The sequence below is a fragment of the Rhinolophus hipposideros genome, assembly GCF_964194185.1.
Source record: "Rhinolophus hipposideros genome assembly, chromosome: 1".
NCBI classification, from domain to species: Eukaryota; Metazoa; Chordata; class Mammalia; order Chiroptera; family Rhinolophidae; genus Rhinolophus; species Rhinolophus hipposideros.
The window spans coordinates 53,767,177-53,793,254 of NC_138047.1; the positions used below are offsets into that span (position 1 = coordinate 53,767,177).

General features: G+C 38.0%; 1 protein-coding gene across 1 annotated transcript in view; it reads left to right on the forward strand.

Annotated features, from left to right (window-relative positions):
- Nucleotides 1-25,423, forward strand: part of MTHFD2L (methylenetetrahydrofolate dehydrogenase (NADP+ dependent) 2 like) — a 97,995-nt gene extending 72,572 nt beyond the window's left edge. The window contains exons 7-8 of the mRNA XM_081061709.1: nucleotides 5,238-5,363; nucleotides 24,099-25,423. Of these exons, the coding sequence (XP_080917835.1) occupies nucleotides 5,238-5,363; nucleotides 24,099-24,211 (239 nt within the window). The 3' untranslated portion in view covers nucleotides 24,212-25,423. The remainder of the gene's footprint in view (nucleotides 1-5,237; nucleotides 5,364-24,098) is intronic.
- The last annotated feature ends 655 nt before the right edge of the window (nucleotides 25,424-26,078 follow it).

The window sequence follows — 26,078 nt, forward strand, 5'->3', positions numbered from 1 at the left end:
AGAGTAAGGGAGACACCCTTCCAAATGGAGATTTCCCTTGTGCATTTAAGTGTCTCTTACAAAATGGTAACTTCTCAGTTTTTAGAGCTTCTTCTATGCCTGCTGTTTCTTAAAAAAAATAACCAGCCTAAAATAATCCTTATGCCAAAGAGACATATTGTAGGGGGGCAAATTCTGCTCTCCTACACGTCCTTCTGAAGTACTTTAAACGTGTTAAAGTCAGGTATTTATGCTTGAAATTCTGGTTTTGTAAATCTGATTTAATTTAAAAACATTTTAGTTATTTGGTGACCAATTGTGCAAACAATTGTATCCTTAAACATCTCTAGTACACCCCCCAATGTTAATTGACTTTTCTATTAATATCTTTTAAGAGTTACTAATATAGCTTCTGTTTAGGATGCATTGAGCTGACATCTGACTCTCTCCAAAACAAATAATGCTGAGGAAAAAATTTCTAATCTAGAAAGAAACATATACATTCATATAAATTCCATTGTAATTACTCTTGTAATTTATATAGTAGGATAACTTCCATTGCAGGACGATCTACCTGAATAAGCATTTTTGTGGTGTTACTTTTGTATCTGAACAGTACTGGTTTTGTTCCCAGCCTTACCTCTGACTCATCATTGTGAAACTAAGAAATCATTTAGCCTCTCACACCTCAAAATCTCTCTTCTGTGAATGAGGATAATGGGTCAGCCTTCTCTTGCTTCACTGAACTGTTGTGAAGTTTAATTAGATAATGTTTGCATAGCCCTTTGAACTCTACTAATTAAATGTATGTGTAAATGTGGTGCTTCCTTTTATCAGGATGCCTTGACTGAGACACTTCATAAAGACTTAAAGATGACTGATAGGAGCATTCATTGGGAAAGGATTATTATTTTTTAATTCATGTCAACTCAATTTGGAAATTGACAAATAGGCACATGAAAATGCCCAGTTGGGGTTCTAATTGATAAGAATAAAGATTTAGCCTCACACTTGCTCAAAGGGTATTGGTCATACCTTCCTATCAGGGTAAACTTAGTTCCTAGGATGTAGAATCATGCCCAATCTGTGCTTTAGGTATTGGTATTGTTTTTAAAACATTGTGTTTATTCAGTACATTTTGCTAAGACAGCATTGGTGATTAATTTCACAATTGTCATATAAGGAATCACAAAAGAACAGATTTGTGTCGCCTAATAAGAGTCATAACCTTTGAAGTAGTGTGATTCTGTATAGATCATCCTTTGGTTAGTCTGCTTATCGGTCAAAGAGATTTTCAGCCACAGCAGAGAAATCTTAGATGAATCAGAAATCTTTTTACTAAATTTCCTGATGAGAATAGTTCACCCTAAAATAATTATCTCAATGATTGCTGAAAATCTGCATTAATAATAGGCCTTTTTCTTCTGACAGAAATAAATTCATGGATGGATTGTCTTGGGGAGAAGAATACAAGCCTACCTCCATAAACCTGCCTTGGGCGTTAGTGTATAATTATATCTACCAGCTAGAGTTTTTAATGATGATATTATAAGCATGTAACAATTAAATTTCATGTTACTGAATATCCCAGGATATAGAGTTGATATGTTTTATTGAGAACTTAGACAATTATTATGAGAGTTTTGAAAACTACTAAATATAAAGGTGGGAGTTTGCAAATGTTTCTGTAAAATGTAGCTAGTTTATTGTACTTAAGGTGTTTTATATTACCTAGTACTTTGGGAATATATCTGCTGATGGACCAGCATAATATAAAAGTACTCTGAACTGTTAGAAACTTCAAGTTCAGCTTCTGATTTCTATCTTATGAAATATATATTCTGCCCCAAATGCCTCATCTGAATGGTCAGAGTAGAATTATTCTTTAGGTTCTGTTTGAGGACTTGTGAAAAGTGTAAGGGTGCCTCAGTAAACTCCTGGGCCTAACAGCCCAGGTAGATATACTGTTGGTATTTCCAGAAGAAGGCAGGTAAGTAGTGATTATTATGATCTAAAGGGGCACTAAAGAAAATAAAATACAGATCTAAAACTAAAACATAGAGCCCCAGGAGGCATAAAAATAAAATAGAATTAGAGCATGCTACTTACTATAGGGAACCAAAGAATGAATACTCAATTTATGGCCCTAAAATTCTGAATGAATTTGTATCTTCACTTATTGAGATTTTTAACTAAGAGGATGAATGTTTTAAGAATCAGTCCATTCCCTATTAGTTTTAGTCTTTCTTTAACTTGTATTTTGAGTATTATGTAAGTTTAGATAGAGGTTTCAAGAGGGTGATCTGAATCTTGATGGGTTCAGCTCATTAACCCAGCTGATATTATAACAGTGTTACCCACAAAAACTCTAGCACCTCTTTGAGATCTCCAATTTTGGCTACAGGTACCAGTAAGCCTAAGTCACTATTCAAATTAGCTGTGATGTCATGAATAGGGAGTCTTCAGGGATTTTAGGAAAGAGACCACCAAGCTATCAGGGAATCTGCTGGCAATTCCATATTCAGGGTACATCTCTCCCTATTAAATTAGCAGGTGTGGTGTCATGGAGGAAGAAAGACTGTACCTGTATCTCTGCTCTCGGTCAGGACATGCAGCATATCTGAGGGGTTATTAGACACCCATCACCTGAGTAGTTTGTTTACTCCAAGGGAGATGCTGAATAAGAATCTGAGATTTTAAGGCTAATAAAGGAATGTCCAGATCAAGCAAAAGTTTGTCTTTCACATTGTGAGAAATTTCTCCTTGTGAATTTCAGGGTAAAATGGGAGACTGGACATTTGATTCCTCCTTCTCCTCTTCCTCACAGAACAAAGTGCCTTGTGCACTTTCTTTAGGTGTGTTTTTTTTTTTTTGGGGGGGGGGGTGGTGGCCAATATTCTTTCTGTGAACAGTATCTAAAAATGTCTTTACCAAGTGATTTTCTTCATATTTAACAATTGGGAGTATCTAATTGTTTTATCTATAAGGTCATACAATTATTCCAAGTCTTATTAAATTTTTATTCTTAGGCTCTTTCAAAATGTTTAGCAAAATGCTGCAGGTCTGGCAATGGGGCAATTTCCCATTTAGCTTTTCTTGGGTATTAAATCTTCTATTTCAGGCTTAAGATTAGTCACAGAAAGTTAGCAGAGAGCTCGCTACATCCGTATCAGGAGTTACTTCTAAATGCTGCCTCTGAATTCTCCAATGGATGGAGCCTTTCTGTGGATTTGGGACTGAATCAGAGTCCAATCTGTGTTCCCAGGAATGATTTTTGGGGATAGTTTCCAAAAGACCTTGTCAAATATATACAGCTTTTCTAAATCCCTCTGATTTCTTATACAATTTGGGGTCTCTGATTCTACCTTTCCTTCTAATTCTTTGCATCGGAACATATGCACTATTTGATATATCTTTGGGAGTGCTTATGTGTTCCAAATACTGATTTTTTCTTTGCAAAAAGAAAAAAAAAATTTCTGACTCCACATCGAAATGGTATGTGTATATCTTTTCTTGACCAAATATTTAAATAGTTTTTAATCTCATTTCACTGTTATCAAGTGATAAGAATTTAAATATCTTGTATTTGTTTACTTTGGGAACTAAATGCATCAATCATTTGTCTCTACAAGACAACAGTGTAAGTGGATGACTTAGAGGGTTTAACATATCTGAAATAGAGATTGTGTATGTTCATTTATTGTAATTTCAGTCATTAAGTACAATCTGTATTATTTCTTTCTTTAGTAGGGTCTTTAATGGGGTCAGAAATCTGCAAGGGTTCAGAAATGAATTAGTTGAGAGAAGAAAAAAACTTTTTTTTTCAATTTGACTAGACGAAACAATGTTTAAATCATAGACTTGTAAGGCATCACTAACCTTCCCAATTCAATCCCTCCTTTAGCCTATTGTGAATTATTTCTAATGAGGAATAATGACAATATAAAGTTTCTCTTTGTGGCATATTTTATTACTCTTAGAATATTCTTAATGTTGAGCTAAAATCTATTCCCTTTGTTCCCTCCTTCCTTTATTATTCCTTCTAAAAACATACAGAATAAATCTGCTGTCTATTCAGTTTAACATATTGAAGACACTACCACAATTATTGGGTTTTGATTTTGGTTTTAGTGGTATTTTTTTCCGAAATAGGCAGCCTGAGTTTACTGAACTATTCCTCTATTTCAGAGATATTCAATATGTGGACTAGGACTAGTCCATGATTGTTTTGTACCTTCTGGGAACTCTGTGTTATAGGTCCACAACAAGCTAAGGAGCTGTGCCAGAATGTATGTCAACATACTGCTTCCTTCATTGAAAAAGGCATGCTATGAAAAATTAAAGCTAGCTGAATTAAACAATGTGTTCAGTGATACAGTTGCTTTACACTGTGGCACAGATTGATAGTAAACAGTTGAACTAACTAGTTTGATAGCACTTCCTCCATGTAAATGACTTCTAGATTCACTCTAATCATTCTTCTTTAGACCAGCCTCTGGAATATAAGCAACGTTTCCAGGTAGTCTGCTAAAAAATATCATGGAAAACTGTTGATGATGTTTTTGTACTTGAAATAAAAATTGATAAGAGGTTATAGAAAAATAAATGGTGATATAATATCTATAGAGCTGTCTTTCAAACTGTAATGGAGAAATAGTGAGTCGAGTTTATATCTTACACCTTTCCGAGATATATATGGATGTAATTAATCAAAGAAACCAAGAAAAAAATAGAAAGAACACTCAAGATAGCATTTATATTTGGAGTATGTGTATGGCACTTTACAGTTACCACAACCCCAAGGAATGGGAATTGCTATCTTCCTTATTTTTTAATCTTCCTCCTTCTCTCCTTTCCTCTGCCTCCAATTTCCAAGTTGTTTTCACACCACTCCACGCCACCAAATGTCAACAGGAGCCTGTTTCACCTCCATAATCTACCCCTGCTATTTGTAGTAGATGAAATACAAAAACATGCTGCTCAAACAGGTATCCATTTAGAGCAATCTGGCCAGCAAAGCTGAAAGTATGACCCTTGGCAGGATTTTATCCACAGAAGCCTACCTGTGCTTCCTTTGTCCTTCTCTCGATCAGAAACTGTCAAATGCAGTCAGCCGCTTCCTTAGGAACAGGGTATGCTGTTTATTTTTTAAAGACATAACAACAAAAACATTAGATGTATAAACGTTTGCTATACTCATATTCAAGGACAAAGTTTAAGGTTTTTTAGAGTGTTTTACGAGTCTGTTTTGCTTTCAGGTATTCCAAAGTTGATTACATCTGATATGATTAAAGAAGGTGCTGCTGTAATTGATGTGGGTATCAACTATGTCCGCGACCCAGTGACAGGAAAGACAAAATTAGTTGGAGATGTGGACTTTGAAGGTAATAAACGATGTCTCTTTGGATAAATGAAGATGAAGATTATATTTTGCATGTTTTGATAGTAGAGAAACTTTTTATTTGATGGAGGCATTATTAAGTTATTAGTCATTATACCTCTTTCCTCTGAGGGAAAAGAGTTTAATCACACTTACATACTTCATTCCTGCCTCCTCCCTCCTTTTCCTTTTTCCTTGCTCTCCTCTTCCTCCCCTCCTTCCTTCCCCATCCTTTCCTTCTTTTCCGCCTTCCCTCCTCCCTTCTCTGCCTCCCTCCTTCCTTCTGTCCTTCTTTCCATTCTTCTTTCCTCCTTCTCTCCCTTCTTGGGAAGAAAATATAATTGCACCATTAATATATTTAGCTTTAAGATTAAATTCCTTGTAGTGCAGGGTTTTGTGAAAGAATTCAGTTGGCCTTTCATAGCAGGCATTGTTTTGATTTTTTGGAGCATGTCTCTGTACTTCACCAAATGGTGCTCTATCCTCAGCCATTCTCTGAAAGCCAAGGCATCTTTGTGTGTTTGCTGACCCTAACTGTGTTTCTGGACAGCTCTGGGTAATTCAGTATTCTTCTCTTGTGTTTTAAACAGACTGAGGGAGAGGAACTCGGCTAACATTTCTATGGTCAGTGAAGGAACTAAGGCAGCCAATAGGTAGTAATTAAAAAAAAAAAAATCTAACCCAATGCCTTATCTCTACAGATGAGGAAACTGAGCCTCGACACAGATACGTTTTTAGATGCCTGACTCCTAATCCGATATCTTTGTCAGCTACTTATGTGCATTCAGGTTTTCAGTCTAGTCTAGGGATCTTAGATGTCTAATAAAACAAGAATATAGTAAAGGAAGTGGAGATCTTTTCATACTAGAAATATTTTATGTGTGAGATTGATCATTCTGTCCAGAAAAAGCAGGTGCATGCCAAGAACTTCATTAGTTATAGGTGTGTTTTTACAGACAAACTGAAAGGAATAGGTGAGGCAATTTAAAAAAATAATTCAACTTTTACATTTCCACGTGGAATCTGGTCATCAGCTCATGGGTCACCCAAGTCCTAGCATCGTGATGAATAAAACAGAACATGCAGGCTCTTGGAAATGTCCTAGGATACTGACCCCATATATGTGAGATTCCAGTGTCCGTCAGGGACTAGATCCAGGTGGGCAATCTGAATCTCATGCTAAAAAGGAAAACCTCAGGGCACACAATGGTGCACATGCTGAAGACAGAATGGTGAAGGAGAGCAAAGTACAGATGGCCCTTATCAGAGAACACACTGCTGCCCCCCTAGGCTGTCATGCACAGGCTCCCCGCCAGGGCCGGAGCTTCCAGCCTAGCAGGCGGCTCCCCAAGTGCACAAGTGCCTGCCTGTATGTATGTGTGCGGTGTGTGTGCATGCTGATCTCTTTAGGAAGTGACCTCATTGCTTTAGTCCGCATCACATTCACTCACTCATGTCAGATAGCAGTAATTTATTTGAATTTCTCAACTTGAAAGAGTAAGGATATATTTCATTGTAAGACTTGACCTTATTTCTTCTTTTTTTGCACTGTCATTCGGCTTCTTGATAACAATTACCATGTGTTAATTGCAAAATCACCACACACTTGTGATGCACCCAGATGGCACAGACAGCACATAATAACCAGCTCGAGGCAAGGAAAGCAGGGGTTTTCAGTTCAGAACCGTGACTGCTTGTGGGGAAGACTTACCCAGCACTTCACCACATCGCACAAGACCCTTCCTCATATGGTAGCTCATTGGTTTCAGATCATTTCTGTGCATTCTTGGGTTTAGCTAAGCATGTGTTTTGCTTATGTGGATATTCTGAAAATATTTTAAAATGAGCATTTTGGAGTAAGTGCATATGGTTTGTCACACATGGATATGCACTTTAGGTTGCATACTTGGTAGAAAGTATTAAATTAAATTGCACTTGTGTACGTATCTAAGTATATCATGAAATAAAAAAGGAAATGGCAAAGAGAAACAAAGATATATGAACAGGAAAGAACATTGGGCTGGGAGACGGAAGAGGTGCTTTTAGACCTAGTATTGCAACCTCTCTGGCCATCAGCATTGTTATCAGTTAAATGACATCAAGGACAGCCATGGCTCCTTTTAACTCTAATGCTTAGTGTAGCTTGGACATTCAGCTGAGTGCTACCAAATGATTGTCTACACACAGAACTTTCAGAAGGTCAGATTTTTCTGATGCTGTCATAAAATTCACCTATATGATTGATAACATTACTTGTGGTACCCAGCTGGATCACGGAGCCACAGCCCTAAGGAAGATAAAGGCCTGTACTTGATAAAGAAGGCCTTGCCAGCTAGGCCATGACTCAGCCACCCAGAGGAGCAGGTAAGTGATAGGATTTGACATGTCGTTCTTCAGGTTGTTCATCAGGAATTAACCTGAGGTGAGGGATGATCCCTTCACCTGACAGGGAGGCACTTTAGCTTGGGTTATGCCACAAAACTCATAGGTAACGTGGCTGAATTGCCAAAGGGAAAGTGTGGCTGCTTTGTGAGTATCGGTGAAAGTTTCGCTCTAACTATAGCCAAGATCAACAAAACGGATGTAGATAAAATCAAATGATGCACTAAATTGTCCTTGCAGAAATCTTTGGCTCACTAATAAAGGAAACAAGACGACCTATTTCAAGTAGATTCCTTTGATGGGAATGACTTTTTTAAAGAATAATTTCGTCAATGACCCCATTTGGGGAATATTGGAAATATGTAAGTAATTACAAATTCAGTGATCTGTAAAACCAGGAGTTATTTTTATCTATTTTATTCCTAAGAAAAGACAGATGCCTATTTGTAATCTTCCTCATTATTAGATGTTTTGGCCTCAGTTTTGAATCAGGCTCCTCTCTAAGAAGACTGACATATTATATCAGGTACAGCATGAGGGTTGCCTCACCACTTATGATGGTTCTTGACAAAAGGAGACATAAAAACTTTCTAAATATTTCTTTTTGACTTTAATGTCAGGTTTTTGTCTTGGTTTAGATATGGTGCTCTCCAGAGCCCATCTTCCTTCATCTACTAGGGTTTCGTGCTCTCATTTTTCCCTGTGCTCCATTCTCTTTTTCCTTCTTTCTTCTTTCTCCTTTTCCTGAGCCCAGAATAAGATAGAATAGCCCTTCCTGGACTCATCTTATTATTATATGGTCGTTAGGACTAGGCATGGCAGAGAGACAATTGTTGTCTCTCCCTCTACCACTGCTCCAACAATTCCCTGCCACCTCAGTCACAAAATTGCCAATATTCTTAGAGAGGTGGCAGGTAAATCTAGTAGAAAATGATATTGAGAGTAACGAAGGTGTGAGAGGCTTTTCTCCATGAGGACACACTCTTCTCAGGTCATTTGGAATTATTCTTCCTTTAATAATAATACTAGCTAATGTTTGAGAAGCACTTACAATGTGCCTGTGTACTGTTCTAATTCTTTTACATACATTATTCATCTAATTCTTACTACAACCCCATAAGACAGGTCTTGTTATTTCCCCCCGTCAGAGAGGCACACAGAGCCTGGGACGGTTGCCTGAGATGACACAGTCATGAGCACAGTGGGTTCATAGACAGCACTTATAATTTCCACCCTCTATTATCTCTACTGTCCTGCGCTTTCACTTAATTCATACTTCCCTTTGGGAAACAAAAAAGTTACTCCTTTTATCCCCTTCCCCCCAGAACATGTATCATAGCAAGTTTTAGAAGTGCCGATGGTGTGTGTGTTTGGTGGTCCTCACTTTGCTTGGCTCCTCTGTGCAGAGATTTCAGTTACCACTGTGCTGGCTCGAATTTCAGTTCGCATGGCATCTTAACTGTAGTTGCACGAAGTGTAAACTTCTCTGCCAGCATCTCAGTCCACAGATTATTATGTAAATACTGTATTTCCCTGAAAATAAGACCGGGTCTTATATTAATTTTTGCTCCAAAAGACGTATTAGGGCTTATTTTCAGGAGATGTCTTATTTTTCTCATGTACAACAATCCACATTTATTCACATACAGCAATCTACATTTATTTATTCATGTACAAAAATCTACATTTATTAAAATACTGTCATGCCATCTTCTTCTGGAACATCGTCTTAACTCTCCAAACCTTGAATTCCAGCTTGAATTTCTTACAACTCTATCCTGTAAGAACCTGTAAAACCAGGTATGAACCAGGAACCTGTATGGTTCTTGTAGAACCGTTGATTCCAATCCCTCATGTTCAGTGATGGAGCTCTCCTTAAATGAGCACTTCCTGTCCACGTAGCCTGCTCGTAGCGCATTGGCATCACAGATGTCACTGATTTTATCCCATGAATTCTTCACCCAAGTCACGACCTCTTGCAGGCTTCATGAAGTTTCCATGCTGATTTCTCTCCATTCTATTTTCAATGTAGTCACTGATTTCCATGCACAAATGGTCCTTGAATGGCTTGTTTATTGTAATATCAAGAGTCTGGAGATAGACAGTCATTCCTGCAGGAATCATTATTTGATCTGTTCTTCTCTCTGCAAGGAAGTTCTTCATGGCTTTAGTGCGGTGAGTGCTGGCTGAATCCCAGACTAGCAGACCTCTTTGGTCACCTCGCAAAACAAGTGGCAGCATCAAATTGACCCACTTCCTTATAACTGCTTGTGTGCACCAGGCTTTTTCGGTTTCAAGAACATAAATGCCTGAAACATATTCAAACTTATCTTTGTTGCCATTAGTGCTGATTAGAGGTGGGGCTTTCTTTCCATCCAGATGAATTGCCAAAATACAGGTAACACGTGCACTTTCATAACCAGTGAAGGGAATGTAGATTGACAAGGCACCCCTCTGATCAATTGTCGTTTGAGATCCTTGACCCATAAACACTGCAGTTTCATCCATAGCAATCATGTTGGAGAGTTGGTATTTAGAAAAGTCGATGCCATCAACAAAGGACTTGAATGCAAGTGCACGTTTAATAACATCAGTAGCTTCCAGCTTGAACAGTGTTGTTGACATTAGAGACAATTCATATCGCTGAAGGAAGCCATCCAGCCAGTGTTGTGATGCTTTGAATTCTTCTGGGGGTATTTCTAACTGTGGCGCCATTGCAAGGGCAAATGCTTGAGTATCAGCCCTGCGCACAACCAAAGCCTTTGCTCTCCTGTCAGCAATCCATTCACAGATGATGCCTTCCAGCTCAGGAAATAATGGTTGCCGACCTGATCCACACTTGTGCTTCTTAGCATTTCCCTTGTCCACCTTGTTGACTGAGGTTATCATACTCTGCTCGCCATTTTTAGACCATTCAGAGATCCAACTTCTCTGCAGAAAGCCGTAAGATTCTTGCCCTGGGAGTCCTCCATGATTCCTTTCTTGTACTCCAGAGAATAGCTCTTTCTGTTTGCACTCATCTTGTCTGCGGGTCAAAATATTATTCCCTTTAAATCTACCATTAAATCAAGTGTTAATTGAAGACTGACGAGACAGGAGTGGCAATAAAAATGATGACAGTTAAGAATGATGGTCCACACAAAAGCGATGAAAAATTGCTAGCACCAAAATTCAGAAAACATTTCTTTATTTCACATGAGTGCATGAAGTACGTCCATTACAACATAAGATGTATTAAATTATCAAGATTCATATTAGACACAACCACGTCCATTCGTTATCAAGTGCACATGTTATTCGTGCGTTGTGTCTGTACTTCAGTTGGTCATTCAGCAGTAAGTCTCGAGTTCATCTGTTTACATAGGCGTTTACCTCTCGTCCAAAGGTGCCCGCTTGGGTATTTACAAATACTTAATTATAATTTATATTATCATTTATTTTAAGTATTAATGTCAATATTATTTATTTATAGATTTATATTATTTTATAATTCAGTGTGTCCGTCGTGTGTTGTAACAGATGTACTAAATGCGTCCATCTGGCTGACGATCTTAACTGCGGCTTATTTTGGGAGTAGGGTTTATATTACGAGCATCCTGAAAATCATGCTAGGGCTTATTTTCTGGTTAGGTCTTATTTTCAGGAAAATATGGTACGAAATGTGCATCGTGATCTGTGACCAATCGTGTCACTTCTTTCAAAGTTTGTTGATGATTGGTCATGGTCCATTCAATTCAGACAACAAAGTGTAAGCTTTGTGGACTCTTTGTCTCCCAGTGGTTATAGATAATGGAAAGAGGGAATTGCCAACAAGAAAATGAACAGTGATGATATTGAAAGTAAATTTGAAATAGCTGATGTGGGATATTGACAATGCCACCATTTGCTATTTAAAAGATTCTAGATATACAGCAAGAGAAACTTAGCGAAGGCAAACTTATTGACATGTACAGAATGTCTCAGGACAGGTCAGGGTTGAGGCTGGGATGCCAGACAGATGAGGTAGAAGGCAGGCCAGCCATGGCTGAATTGGACTATGTCAGTTGATAGATGGGCTGAGGGCCACAGGGTGGGAGTCTGCTTTGGATTCAGGGCCCCCAGACTTGGGAGATCAGGCTATTACTGCTGCCATGCAGCTCCCCTGGAGATAGTGGGCCAGGACATACTTTAAGGCAGCCCAAGGCAAGCAGGCCTGGGTCATACTTTCAGGAACTAGGGATGAGAAAGCCTCACCTGCTATTCCTGGGCCCAGGGCTGCACAGGGCCCCCAAGACCTCACATGTCTCCTGGTTCATGTACTAAAGTTTTTGTGTGTATGTCCAAGGTGGTGGGGTGAGTTACCTGCTGTTAGAACACAAGCCACTGATGTATAGGCATTAGCATGATTACTGGATCATATGGTACCATGTTTCCCCGAAAATAAGACCTAGCCAGACAATCAGCTCTAATGCATCTTTTGGAGCAAAAATTAATACAAGACCGGGTATTATATTATATTATATTATATTATATTATATTATATTACATTATATTATATATTATGTCTTTTATATTATATAAGACCGTATCTTATAGTAAAATAAGATGGGGTCTTATATTAATTTTTGCTCCAAAAAACACAGTAGAGCCGATTGTCCGACTAGGTCTTATTTTCGGGGAAACAGAGTAGGTATTAACTAAAGCTACAGTGTAACCATATAGCAGTATATAAGTGTATCAAATGAACATGTACACCTTAAACTTACACAATGATATATGTCAATTATATCTCAATTAAAAACAACACAGAGAGTCTGAGGTTCAGGCTGGGAGCCAGTGCGGGCAGGGATGGGGACAGGAATTTTCTCTCCTGGCTCTCTGCTTCTCAATGCTCTGTTTGCCCTTTGGGTCCTCCTGTGGGGTCCTGTGTGCTACCACTGCAGCTCACCTTCCCATGGATAGGCTGGGAGGGCGATGGGGCAAGTGCCCTCCTGGAGCTGGGTCGCCCTTTAGGGATAGAGGGGTGCAGGATCAGCACCGGCCCTCTGGGCTACTGGGGGGAACAGTTTCAATGATGGAGTCTGTGCTTGAACTTTGGAAGAGGTGTGTAGATGAGGAATGGGTGGTCCTAGAGAGGGAGGGCAAGGGGGCATTTAGCCCAGCTTCCCTGGAAAAGCAAGGGGAAAGAGAAAGCCCAGACCCTGAAATGGTCCATCTGTTCACTTTTGGGCCTACAACCCTCTCTTTCCTTAAACTGTGCTAGGAATCGGACACCCCTAGGCTTGGAGGGGACACACCAGCTGAGCCCACCTCCAGTTAGCCACTTCTTCCTGGCTCATGATTCTCAGCACAGTAGAAGCTCGAGGACTTCTCTGGCCCCTCACAATATCCCTTTGCAAAGAGAGCTGAGGAGGACGATGGGAAGAGGAAGAGCTGCCCATGGCCTTCTCAAGAATTCCTGGAGGCCAGAGGGGAGCTGGGAGCTAGGATGCAGGAGAGGATGGGGGGATGCTATGTGTCAGGCATTATTACAGGCACGAGGGATACAGAGTCCTTACAGGTAGCTTACCTCTTACCTCTGATTGGAGAAGACAAATAAAAAACAAATATAGACATCTTCACATATTAGTCAGTGTTTCGTGTTACAGAAGTAAAAAAAGATAAAGGGACTAGAGAATTATGAAATGAGGTTGCTTATATTACATTATAGGTGGCAAGGGAAGGCTCACTGCTGACCTGAACGAAGCGAGGGAGAGAGCTATGTGGATATGTGCGGGAGAATCATCCCAGGCACAAGGAGCAACAGTGAGAAGACCTTGCGGGGCAGTGTGCCTGGTTGATTTGATGAGCTGCAAGAAGGCCCTTGTAGAACTCTCATACACTGTTGGTGGGAATGCAGACTGGTGCAGCCGCTATGGAAGGCAGTGTGGAGGTTCCTCAAGAAATTACGAATAGAATTACCATATGACCCAGCAATCGCTCTCCTGGGTATCTACCCCAAAAATATAAAAGCATTTCTCTATAGAGACACGTGTACGCCAATGTTCATTGAAGCTTTGTTTATGGTGGCCAAGACATGGAAACAACCAAAATGTCCTTCGATAGATGAATGGATAAAGAAGTTGTGGTACATATACACAATGGAATACTATTCGGCGTTAAGGAAAGATGATATAGGAGCATTTGTGACAACATGGATGGATCTCGAGAGAATAATGCTAAGTGAAATAAGTCAGACAGAAAAAGCAGAGAACCCTATGATTTCACTGATATGTGGTATATAGACCAAAAAGAACAAGACAAACAAATGAGAAACAAAAACTCATAGACACAGACAATAATTTAGTGGTTACCAGAGGGTAAGGGTGTGGGGGGTGGGTGATGAGGGTAAAGGGGATCAAATATATGGTGATGGAAGGAGAACTGACTCTGGGTGGTGAACACACAATGGGATTTATAGACGATGTAATACAGAATTGTACACCTGAAATCTATGTAAATTTACTAACAATTGTCACCCCAATAAAATTAATTAAAAAAAAAAAAAGAAGGCCCTTGTAGTGGGGACAGAGTAAATAATAGTGAGAAATAAAGTTAAACAAGTAGCAGCAAGGGTGCCGTATCATGTAGGGCCTAACGACCACAGAAAGGAATTTGGATTTTGCTCTACGTGCAATAGAAAGCCATTGGAGGATCTGGGGAAAAGAAATGACAGTTGCTTTGCATTTAATCAGTATCATCCTGGCTATTGAATGCCAAAGGTCTCTTTAGAGCAGTAAGGGTATAAATAGGGTACCTATCTATGAGGAGGCTATTGTAATTGTCCAAGTAAGAAATTATCCAAGATGGGCATGTTCCAGGGTGGTAACGGGTGAAGGTGTTAAGAGGTGGTTAGATGGTAGATATAACTTAAAAGGAGAGTAAAAATGATGGGTAAATGATTAGATGTAAAAGAAAGAGAAGAATCAATTATGACTCTAAGAATTATCAAATAAGCAAGAATGATGGTGCCAGTTCTGGAGTCCTTCTGAGATGAATCTGAAAGGATCAGTGAATTTCACCTAAGTATGAGTACATTAGGTAAAGAGTGGGCAGAGGAAGAAGGGGCTCTTTCCAGGTGGAGAGAACAGATCGAAAGCAAGGATGAAAAATTACAAAAATCTTTAAGTACCCAACATTGTTAGTTAAATAAGGGAATATGATATTGTAATCAAGTGTGAACTGTGTCCCAAATAGCTGGAGCCATACCTGCCATTCATCAAAAGAATTTCCACTGGACAGGAAATCTCTCCTGTAGTAAAAAGGACCCTATAATTTGGGACTCCATTTGGAAGAATTATTCCTCAAAATTGCAACCCAATAGTTGAAGCATGAGGACAGAGACAGTCTAGAATCACATAGAAGCCCAGTATGATTTTTCTAAGTACTAAAAATGGAACTAAAATCCCTGGAATGCTTCTAAGGCATCTTTTCACCTATATTTTCTATTATTTTACTACAGTCTTATATATTCATTGCACTCCACATTTGAAACCTAAGAATTAACTTTTCACTTCATTCCCTTTTTATGGTATGTCCAACTTTTCATAAAAGATTATAGAGTCAGGATGACTGGGGTTTGAATCCTAGCTCTGTTGCTTAAAACAATTATGATCTTAAGCAAATCACTTCACCTCTCTGGGACTGGATTTTATCATCTGAACCCTGAGATAATAATACCTATCTGTCTTACAAAGTTGTTATGAAGATTAAATGAAATAATCATCTCCCATGAGCTAATGTATGTGATTTGCTGAGTATAATGCCCAGCATAAAGCAGTGTAAGTATGTGTTTGTATTTCTTTCCATTCCCACTACAGTACTAATCTGGAAATATATAACTTTAGATTTGAATTACCACCCTGTTTCTCTTTGCTGGCCGTGATAGTTAACATGGTGAGAAAGGAGATTCCATTGGTGGGTCATAGACAGAGTTCGTGGAAAGCAATTTCAAGCTTTCATCAGGTGATTGATTTGCCGTTTGGTTCCATTGAATGCCTTCTGAGTGGTATGACAGCATTTTTAATTATTCACATCTATGAAGCAGGTAGCTAGACATATATGGATTTGACTTAAGGAAATAAATAAGAAAAAAAAAGGCTTAGCCACCCTACCTATACAGATAGCACAGGAAACAGGAAGCCTGTGTAAGTACAGACCGCCAGCTGATGAAGCCAGCAGTTTGTACAGAAATGTGGATCACAGTCCATTCTCTTACCTCCCACTAAGTCATTAATCCTGTCTATCCCATTACTGGCTACAAGGTGCTGTGGTAATGAATGTCTTACTATGTGTAGAAAACTTGTAGAAAGCTTGGGAATCAAGCAACCAGATAAATGCCAGAGAAAACATAGTAAATTGCCTCTAGGGCACCTGATTCCTTGTTGCCTTTTCAAGAGTTCAGTGGTGAGCCATTCACTTGTCAAGGAGCCTTTTACTCTCTGGCTCATCATGCTTTTAAGTGTCATTTTTTTATCAACCATATGAGAAAGTGGAGTATTTTTCATATTACCTACTGAGTCATACTATATCTCTAGTCCTCTGCCAGTCAGGTTTTTCTGGTTGTTATTCACGTACTTCATTCTCCTGAATGAAGCTTGTTTCGCCTTCATTATAGTGGATATGTTTGAGAGGTCATGCCTAAATGGCCTGCGTTTAGAAGCATGGGAAAATTCTCCAAGCATTTAATTTAGACAATTACACATGAATACTAGGAGGCTTAAATTTACATGAGAGGAACAAAAAATTTTTCTTCTGTTGCCTTGCCACAGATAAGGGATCACCCTCTTTCTCTTTGGGGAAAAGACATTGGTTTTAAAAGTAAGTTGCAACATTGCTAGGAATCTGACATGGGCCACAGAGTACTTCCTTCAAAATGACAGAGAATTGGACAATATACAAAGGGAAATAAAACAATCCTATAGGAACTTGAGATGTACGTTCTTCTTCCTCTACCCCAACAATAGAATTATAAAGCACAAATATATTCTTTGACTTAGCCAGGATATACAAGCTCCTAACCATAGTCACAAAATTAATTCTGTTTAGGTACATCTGGAAATTCCATTATTTGGGACCTGTGAGGTAGTATATAATGGACAAATCAGAAATGCACTATCTGCCTGAGAATCAGTGAGTCTTCCTAGCAAAGTATCTTAGATGAGAGTTTGGATTGTTAAGCCCAGGCCCTGGGAACTTGGGAACATAAAGTTTCCAAAGAAAATAATGACAGAACACACAAGCCAGCGACACCCTGTCATGAAGCATGGGTTGCCAGTGCCAAAAGGTTAATGATATACTTCTTCCTTTATTCTTGCCTAAATTGTTAAAGGGCACTTTAATACCCCTTATGTTGCTATTAGTATCATTCATGAGTAATCTTTCCACACCTTGGTGTCACTCCTGGAGTTTGGGGAGGCACACACATAAACTGAACACTTAGTTTCTTTCATCATCCCTGTCATCACCTCAAATTTTAAACATGAAATAACTTCTGCTCCAAAACTATTGTTCTTATCTTGACATTGAAAAATGGTTGTCTTCAAGTAAGAATTATGAAATGATGTCAAGCCAAGCCTGTCTTAATTTTCCCCTTTAGAAATCTGAAGCCAATAACATGAGGGAAAAAAAAGTAGCCATCCACATAGTGGAGTAAAGGGAACACAACAGATTAGATATGTATTCCAGGCTGAAAGAGAATTTATTGGATAATAATTTAATAACGTGCAAGAAGCTGAAACTTTGTGACAATACATGAATTTCTCCTTCGTTTTAATTTTCTTCTGAAAATTATTCAGTAGTACTAACTTTTCTCTTCTTTCTCATTTTGCAAAACTGGCTATTACTAAATATACAAATAACCAAGTTCATTCAAAAAAGACTTCCTTAAAAGCCGATTCACCTTGAATGCAGTAACTACAGCTGCCATCTGCCACCCTGTTTCCTAGGCCCCTCACCTAGTGGTCATGGAGTCCATCACCACCTCCCACCTTCATCTCTTTTTACTCTCTGTTTTCAGCATATTCTTTGGTTATAATGAACTTCTTCCAGCTCCTCCATTGCATAAGGTTCATTGTCAGGTCCAACCTCTGCTTTTACTATTCCCCTGGTCTACACTGCATTCTCTCCTTCTTTCTTACCTTCCTGGGCATCCATAAGATTTTGAAGCTTTTCTGTCACTTTACAAATAGTTTTCTGACCCCTATATCCAATTTCTCTTCCTTTTTGAGGTGCTCACACAAGTGCCAGAACTTATTCCAATCTTAGCACTTCTCACTTTATGTTGTTACTTTTATGTTCTCCGTTCCCTCTACCCTTGATGATAAAGACATTTCATTAGAGAAATGTGCACAGAACAGGCAGTTTTCCCCATTTGATCTATATGTGTGTGTTTATGTGTGTGTGTGTATTTTCCCCTCAATTTTAGAAATACTTCAACCATTATTCTTAGGTTAATATCCAAAATGTGTGACATTATCTGCTGTGACACGAGTTGGACTCTTCCTGCCCTGCCCCACAGTTCTTCCTGTCACTCCTATGTGTCAACTTCACTGGCTTTCTTGTGCTGTTTCCAAGAGTTGTTCCCCCTGCCAAGAACACTGTTTACTCCCCACCTCTCCATTTCACCTGGCAAAGTTTGATTCGTCCTTCAGGTTCTGAACTTGACATGGAGAGATGCCACACACAGTGGGCAGGCTCGGTGGGTCTTGCCAACATTCACAGTGCAGTGAGCATTTCGTTTGTAGCACCTTTCCTCGTCTGAACTCAACTATTATTTGGGTAATTGTCTTTGTAATGTGTATCTCCGCACTAGACTATGGGTTCCAAGGAACAGTGGCTGGGACTGTCTTTTTCAAGAACATCTGTTGTTGAAAATCTATCTGGGCTTGTTGGTAGCATGTGTGGAAACGGAATAATTGAGTTAGGAAAATAAGCAAGGATTAGAAAATAATGCAAGACAAGGATGTAAGGCTAGATTATAAAAGACCTTAATTGCCATGACAAAGAATTTATGTTTTATCCTAGAGACAATGAAGATCCATCGAATGTTTATAAACTGAAATGATCTAATGTGTTTTAAGGACTAAATCTGGCAGCAGGCTATACGGCGGGTATGGTATAGACTGGAAACCAAGAGACTATTGTAGTAGATTATAAAAAATGACTACACTTACCTTCTGTCCCCATATGCACATCCCCTTGGCAGTGTCACTTTGCTATTCTCCCTCTCCCAAGCCTTTAAATTTGAGTTTGACCATGTGAAATTGATAGAATTTACTTTGCAGGGTCTAATGTGTACAAACAGGTCATTCAAATAAAGTGTCATGATAATTACTGTCTTTCCTCAAAATATTCTTATTTGCAGGAACCTTATTTAGACCTGACCAAGCCGTTTCCATCTAAATGTCATTCCTTACAGCAAGATCCACGCAGATATCAACAGGGTTTGAGGATTGTTTTGTTTCCCTCCATTGCCGGTTTCAGTAACTCTAAAATTATGTTGACTGTATGAAATTAAATCTAACCCTGGTTTGCAATACCTGTTCATGAGTCTCTTGTGAAAGTGCTGATAGGAATCAAGATCTAATACCTGATTCCCATACAGACAGGACTTTGGGTATTTTCCCTAAAACACACACATAGTCCCTCACACCTAAACACGCAGTAAGCAAGCATCTGAAGGAAATTACTGCCTTAAAATGCTTCTGTATTTCTTTTCAATGGAGCATATAGAATACCTTTTCCCCACACATTATAGGATTAATCTTTAAAAGCATCATCTTCTATAAGCAGGTGCAAACCCTTGTCCGCCCTCAGGGAAAGACCAGCCAATGAGAATGTATTCTGGTGATGTAATGCTTGTTAACTTCTTCTCTTGCAGACATAATTGGGGAGGATGCTTTGTAGAGTATCAAACACGTATTGAATTTAACTCTTTCTCACATGACTAATTTGAGCTCATAAGCCACCTCTGGTACTGCATGAACACGTAGCTTAGGACAGCTCTGAAATAGTTATGCAAAGTCACTAGACTAGAGAATTTCTTCTAAGTACTGGCATCCTGTACCTACAGTATTTGCCAGTGATAATCCCCTACCTTTCTTGAGAAATCACTTACTTCCATCTCCTGGTCCTTACGTAAATAGACAAAGAACACACTAACACTAGCCAGCAGCAGACAAATTTATATTTTTCTCAGACATAGATTCTCATGAAAATTAAATCAAAAGGAACAGAGACCTTATATGTTTTTTCAATCAAATTCATCACAGCCTGACTGTTTATAATCTTCATTTTCACATTTCAAAGATAAAAAATATTTGAAAGAGCATTTGAATAATCATGTGTGTTCCCAGTGATATCATAAACCTCTGCCCTGTTGATTACGTAAGCACTGTAACCTGTAGTGCTTATGGACGTTCAGAGCAGTTCTGGCTCAGGTCAGGTGAAGACCCAGTAGCCATCACATAGTCTAATTCTGTGAAGTGATAGGTAGGACAGAATGAATGTGTGTTAGTTTCCACACATTTCCTCATAAAGTATCCAAAACTGCAGACACCAAGCTACAAATTTCAGGCAGGTATTAGTTCATGCAATAGCCCATTTCCATTCCCTCTTCCTCTACTGCAAAGCTCACTTGTTCAGGAAACAATTGCAACAGTAATCATGTTGTAAAAAATGTAATTTGGTGAAGGAGGATTGTGATACCTGAGCAGACTAGGGGTTTATCTTATCTGATACCCAAGAAGAAAGCAACTCTGACTAAGCCAGCTGTGTAATTTGAAGTGCTGGATATAATCCAAAGATGATGAGCTATGAGCACTCATAGTCAAAAAATGTAGGAAAATTACTATATTAGAACTCTTTCCTCTTTGTTTCTTTTTTCAGTAACCCTTTGAGAAAGCAGTTCATTTTTGGCATATGAGCCTTCCTTGGGACTTTTCCACTTGTTTAGGTCATGGTAATACAGTATTGGGGATGGGTAGGATTATCCAATCATAGAATGTGAATGATGTCTCTAAAATATAGGAGAGCGATAAGTCAGTGACTTCAGAGAATTACATTTTCCTCATCTATTAAAATGAAATAATAATTAAATATTATTAAAATAATGTATATAAAATTCTTGGCAAGTAGTAGGAACTCAGTTGATAGTAGCTGTTTTTACTATTTTTTTTAATATACTCATAATTCCAAGCCACTTCATTTTTCAAAATTGAAAACTGACATATAAAAATGATTATACAGATTGCTTTATATATATATTTTTTTTTCTGCTAATATCACTATGGCTTAAAGACTCAACTGTCTCATCACATGGTTGGACTTTTGGTCATGACCAGTTCTCATTCTGAATCAGCTCCTTAGCATCAACTTAGACATGGTCCAAGGGCCCCCGTGAATAACAAAGGCACCCTTATCACTGGAGAAATTCAGTGAAATCATATGGTTCTCTACGTTTCTGTCTGACTTATTTCGTTTAGCATATTACCTCAAGATCCATCCATGTTGTCGCAAATGGCACTATTTCATCTTATGTCAAAGTAGTATTCCATTGTGTATATATACCACATCTTCTTTATCCAGTCATCTATCGAAGGACACTTTGGTTGTTTCCATGTCTTGGCCACAGTAAATAATGCTGCAATGAACATCGGAGCACATGTATCTTTACGGATAAATGTATTTTTGGGTAGATACCCAGGAGAGGGATTGCTGTGTCATAGACTAATTCTATTCTCAATTTTTTTGAGGCACCTCCACACTGCCTTCCATAACGGCTGCACCAGTCTGCATTCCCACCAACAGTGTATCAGCGTTCCTTTTACACCACAACCTCTCCAACACTTGTTACTATTTGTCTTGTTGATAATCAATTTTATCCACCTTTTGATTGTGAAATTGACCATTTTGTTTTCCACTGAAGATTTAGTTTGTACTTGATTATTAATTTACTGTATTATTCAGTAGTCTTTTATTTTTATCTATTAATATTTCAAAGTTAATGTTTCGCAAATACTTGATTTTATATACTGTCAATGTAAATAGTGGTAGTATAGTGCACTTCTTCTAGAGGCCTGCTGAAATTTTTAAAGGCATTCCTTTTCCAATCCCACAGAAAAGGTCCTGGAAGGCACTGCTCATGCCAGTGAGTCAGTGTATTGAAAAGTGAAAAATACAGTTTATCGCCCTCACGAAATATGAGTAGCTTGAATTTTCCAGGAAATTAAATTGTTTTGATATTGCTTGTATCCAGTCAAAAGGTGACATTCCTGCAAATTGATTTTGGACTGTAAATTTCAAGGGGTATTTATTTTGCTTTATCAAAATGTAATGAATGCCTAACATGAGCATGGAGAAGTTCTAAGATTGAAATGACAACTGCCACCACCACAAAGACTTGGTTCTGTCTTCTAGATACTATTGTCTGGTTAAGGGAATAACAGCACAGTGTAAGTTCCACAGTGGAGGTAGGTGTAAAGTTCCTGGAAACAAAGAGAGTGGAGCTTTTGAATTCAATGTTGGTGGGGTGAGTTTTTGCGAAAAATTATTGACAGGTGACATTTTATTGGCTTCTAAAGACTAATAAGGAATTTCTTATGTGGATAAAGTAGAAGAGTGTTCCAGGTAAAAGGAATAGCCAGAGCAAAGGAAGAAAGGACTGATAATTCATAGGTATTTATGAACTGGCTGTTGACCTAGTCTTAGGTGTTTACAGCACAGAGTACATTCAATGGAAGTATGGCAAGGGCATACTTCATGTAGACAGAAGCTATTTGGAAAACTAAAACATTACCTTCCAAATCACAGTATTCTTATCTTTGTTATAAATCATGAGAGAATTCCTGATACACACTAGCTGGATTGTGTGTGTGTGTGTGGGGGGGGGGGCGATGTCTTTAAGCTTATTTGGACTTTTATTCAAGTAAAAGAATATTTTTCCTTTGCTTTTCCTATGATTTAAAAAAATTATCACAATGTGCTACTATACTTCAAACAAGGTAAATGAAAATTTTATAAACCGTATTTCAAAAAGCAATATAAATTGTACAAAAATAATATTTAAGATCTAGAAAACATCTGTTGGTTTTGAGTCACGTGGAAGCACATACGAGCAAACTTACAGAAGGCAATACATCTAAATAACGTGATTAATAATGTCAGATTATGCATTAAAAAAGTATTGTCGGGCTGGCCCGGTGGCGCAGGCGGTTAGAGCTCCATGCTCCTAACTCCGAAGGCTGCCGGTTCGATTCCCACATGGGCCAGTGGGCTCTCAACAACCAAAAAAAAAAAAAAAAGTATTGTCTATGATAATTTTGTAAAAGAGTTATTTGGGAAAGCTTGGTTGTTCTTACTCATACGGTCAAGAACTAAATCTGCAGCTCAGTGCATGGAGCCATTCACCTGTAATACTATGGGTGGGAAAACATTCTTAAATAAAACTGACTGAAAGTTCTCTGCCATTTTTTTTTTTTAGTCTGTTCACTGAATAAGTTATCTTCATACGTTAGAACAGGCCTGCGTATATGTGCTCAGTAATTCAAATATGTTTAATCATTTTTATTAGACTTGCACTGGAGTGTATGATCCATACATACATGATACTATTGTTACAGCAGGAATATTCCAATGTAATGAGTGGTCTCTCTTTTGTGACCAATGTCAAGTAGTTTAGAGGTACTTCACTGGAATTATAGGCAATTGAGTCAATCATGAATTACAGATTTTCATCATATAAAACTGAGCTGCATGAAGAGTCAACCTACAGTTTTGGTCTCTGTTCTTTCTATCCACATTAGATATCACACAAAGAAGTGTTTGTGTAAGTTGTGTGTGTGTTGTGTGTGTGTGTGTGTGTGTGACATCCTACTTCAGTCTAAAAATGATTTGAGGTTGTTAGAGTTATATGTATAAGCAGAAAACTTCACTGTATTCTGTTACTTAATTAAGGAGGCTATTAGACTGAGGTGGTTCTAATGCCTTGGCCGCCTATTGGAGCAACTCAAAATCTAAGCCTGTAAATGTCTCAAAGTTATGAAATCAAAACCTAAAGACAACCAGTCAAACAGCCATGGAGACTTTAAGCTATTTCCCATCAGTAATTTCCTGATTTTGCCTCCCACTTTTCTCTGTAAAAGTCTCTCCCCAAGTTCCTGTCAGTGGAGGTCTCCTAACCACTTCTGGTTTGGTGCTGCCCAATTGCAATAGCTAAATGCCCAAACTCCTAAAATTTGTTACGTCTCAGTTTATCTTTTAACAGTTCAGTATATTTAAAAATACGAAATTCTCACACAAATTTAAAAATGAAAAACAAACTTTCTGTTTCCTCCATCAGCTGTTAAGAAGAAGGCTAGCTGTATCACTCCAGTTCCCGGAGGTGTGGGACCCATGACAGTGGCAATGCTTCTGAAGAACACCCTTTTGGCGGCTAAAAAAATAATTTACTAGATCACATGAAAGTCATGTGAAGCCCTGCTATTTATTTAACAAAAGGAAAAATACCTTTATATTTTACTACAAAGCTATTTGTTTCTACATTGTATTTATTTTTCCATGGATGGAATCATTGTGGATAAGATGATTCACACAACTTGATGCATTTCCTGCTGACACATTTTGAGTTTTAGGGAAAAAAAAAACAATTCCAATGAAAACTTTGGTAACACTTGTTTATTTTGTGAATGATATTTGTTTATACGCTTAAAACAATAAAGGGCTCATAATAAATAATATATTTTTGACACAATTAAATATCACATGCCATATTTTTTCGACAAGTTTTTTCAGCCAGCTGGCACCCATGTAAACTGTAATTTACGTTTTGCCATAAGCGTGATCAATTTTTATATGTTTTATGTTCTATATGGTATGCTGAAAAGAAGCTAACTTGCTAAAAGAAAAATATAAAAAATAAAATTTGATCTTATATATCTCTCAAATGCATCCTAGGAGCCATTATAATAAGAAATGATGTTCTATTCAAGGAAAGAAAAGTATAAAAGGAAGACAAAAAATATATAGTGTTACTTGAAAAGGTAATGATTATTTCAAATTATGAATGACTACTTTTCATAGTAAAAATGTAATAAGAATGTATTTGGTTTACATGTAATTTATTTGTTCTTCTAGAAAAATATGGGGACAATGCCTTCTTTGAGGAATAATGGAAAATTCAAAAGCAAACAAACACGAAAAACAAAACTAAGATGGTCTTTTCTCACAAATATCAGAAAAAAGGCCTAGGATGAGTGAGGCCTTCATTAAAGAACAGCTGTTATGTTTTTTTCACAAGTTTAGAAATCTAATGGGAAAATACACCTACAGTGTGCCAATGCTAAGCCTTAGGATATAACTAAAGATCTACTGTTTTCTTGCCCACAGCTCTTTCCTCTTCTTTTATAGCTTTTGGTTCTCAAAGTAGATGCCATATTTCCAATACAATCTAAATTAGGAAAAACATGTATCTTTCAGTTCAAGGCCATTTTGAGAATGCTGTAGCCACATAACTGTATTGTTTTCATACCCCAATCCCAGTATATTTATGTCCCAATAATGATTCTTACCCAATGCATGTCTTACTGTGTACACTTGATCATTTATATGAAAATAGACTAGATGTTTATAATAGTATTTCAACTGTCTAATAAAAGCAATTTGAGTAAGAATACCTGTCTGCTTCTTTCTTAAGATATCTATAAATTTTTTTCATATATATATATATATATATATATATATATATATATATAATCTATTTCTTTACAGCATGCTGGGAAATGTACAAGTTTTTCAAACATGGAAAAAAAAGTGTTCTATAGCCCATTCCACAATCAGTCCAGATCAATCTTTGTCTGAGAACCCTGATGGAAGTTTAAATTTAAAGCTCCCAAGCAAACGTTTCAGAAAAGAGCCTCTTTAATTTTTAAGGGCTGCAAATTCACAAAACAAAACAAGGCCCAAAATACAGGTACATGGAAAAGGTGAAGTCTGTGATTTTGAGCTTACCCTCCGTCCCCCTCAAAGTGTAGGAGGAGTTATATTTGAAAGGTTCATGCCCCTTTGGCTAGGCTAACATTCAAGAGTGAGCCTTTCCAGAAACATTAAAGCACTGTAAAAGACAAGTTATCCTGACATTTGTTAAAACTGTAAGGAATACAGCATTCAAGACTATTGAAGCAATAGAGCAGATTATACTCAACTCTGAATACAGCAGAGACAGCTGTGGATCTGTCGGCCAACAAGCCAACAAGCAGAATGAGGGGAGCAATGGATTACTTAGATATCAAGGGTGGGCTTGATCAGATTTTGGGACGGGGGG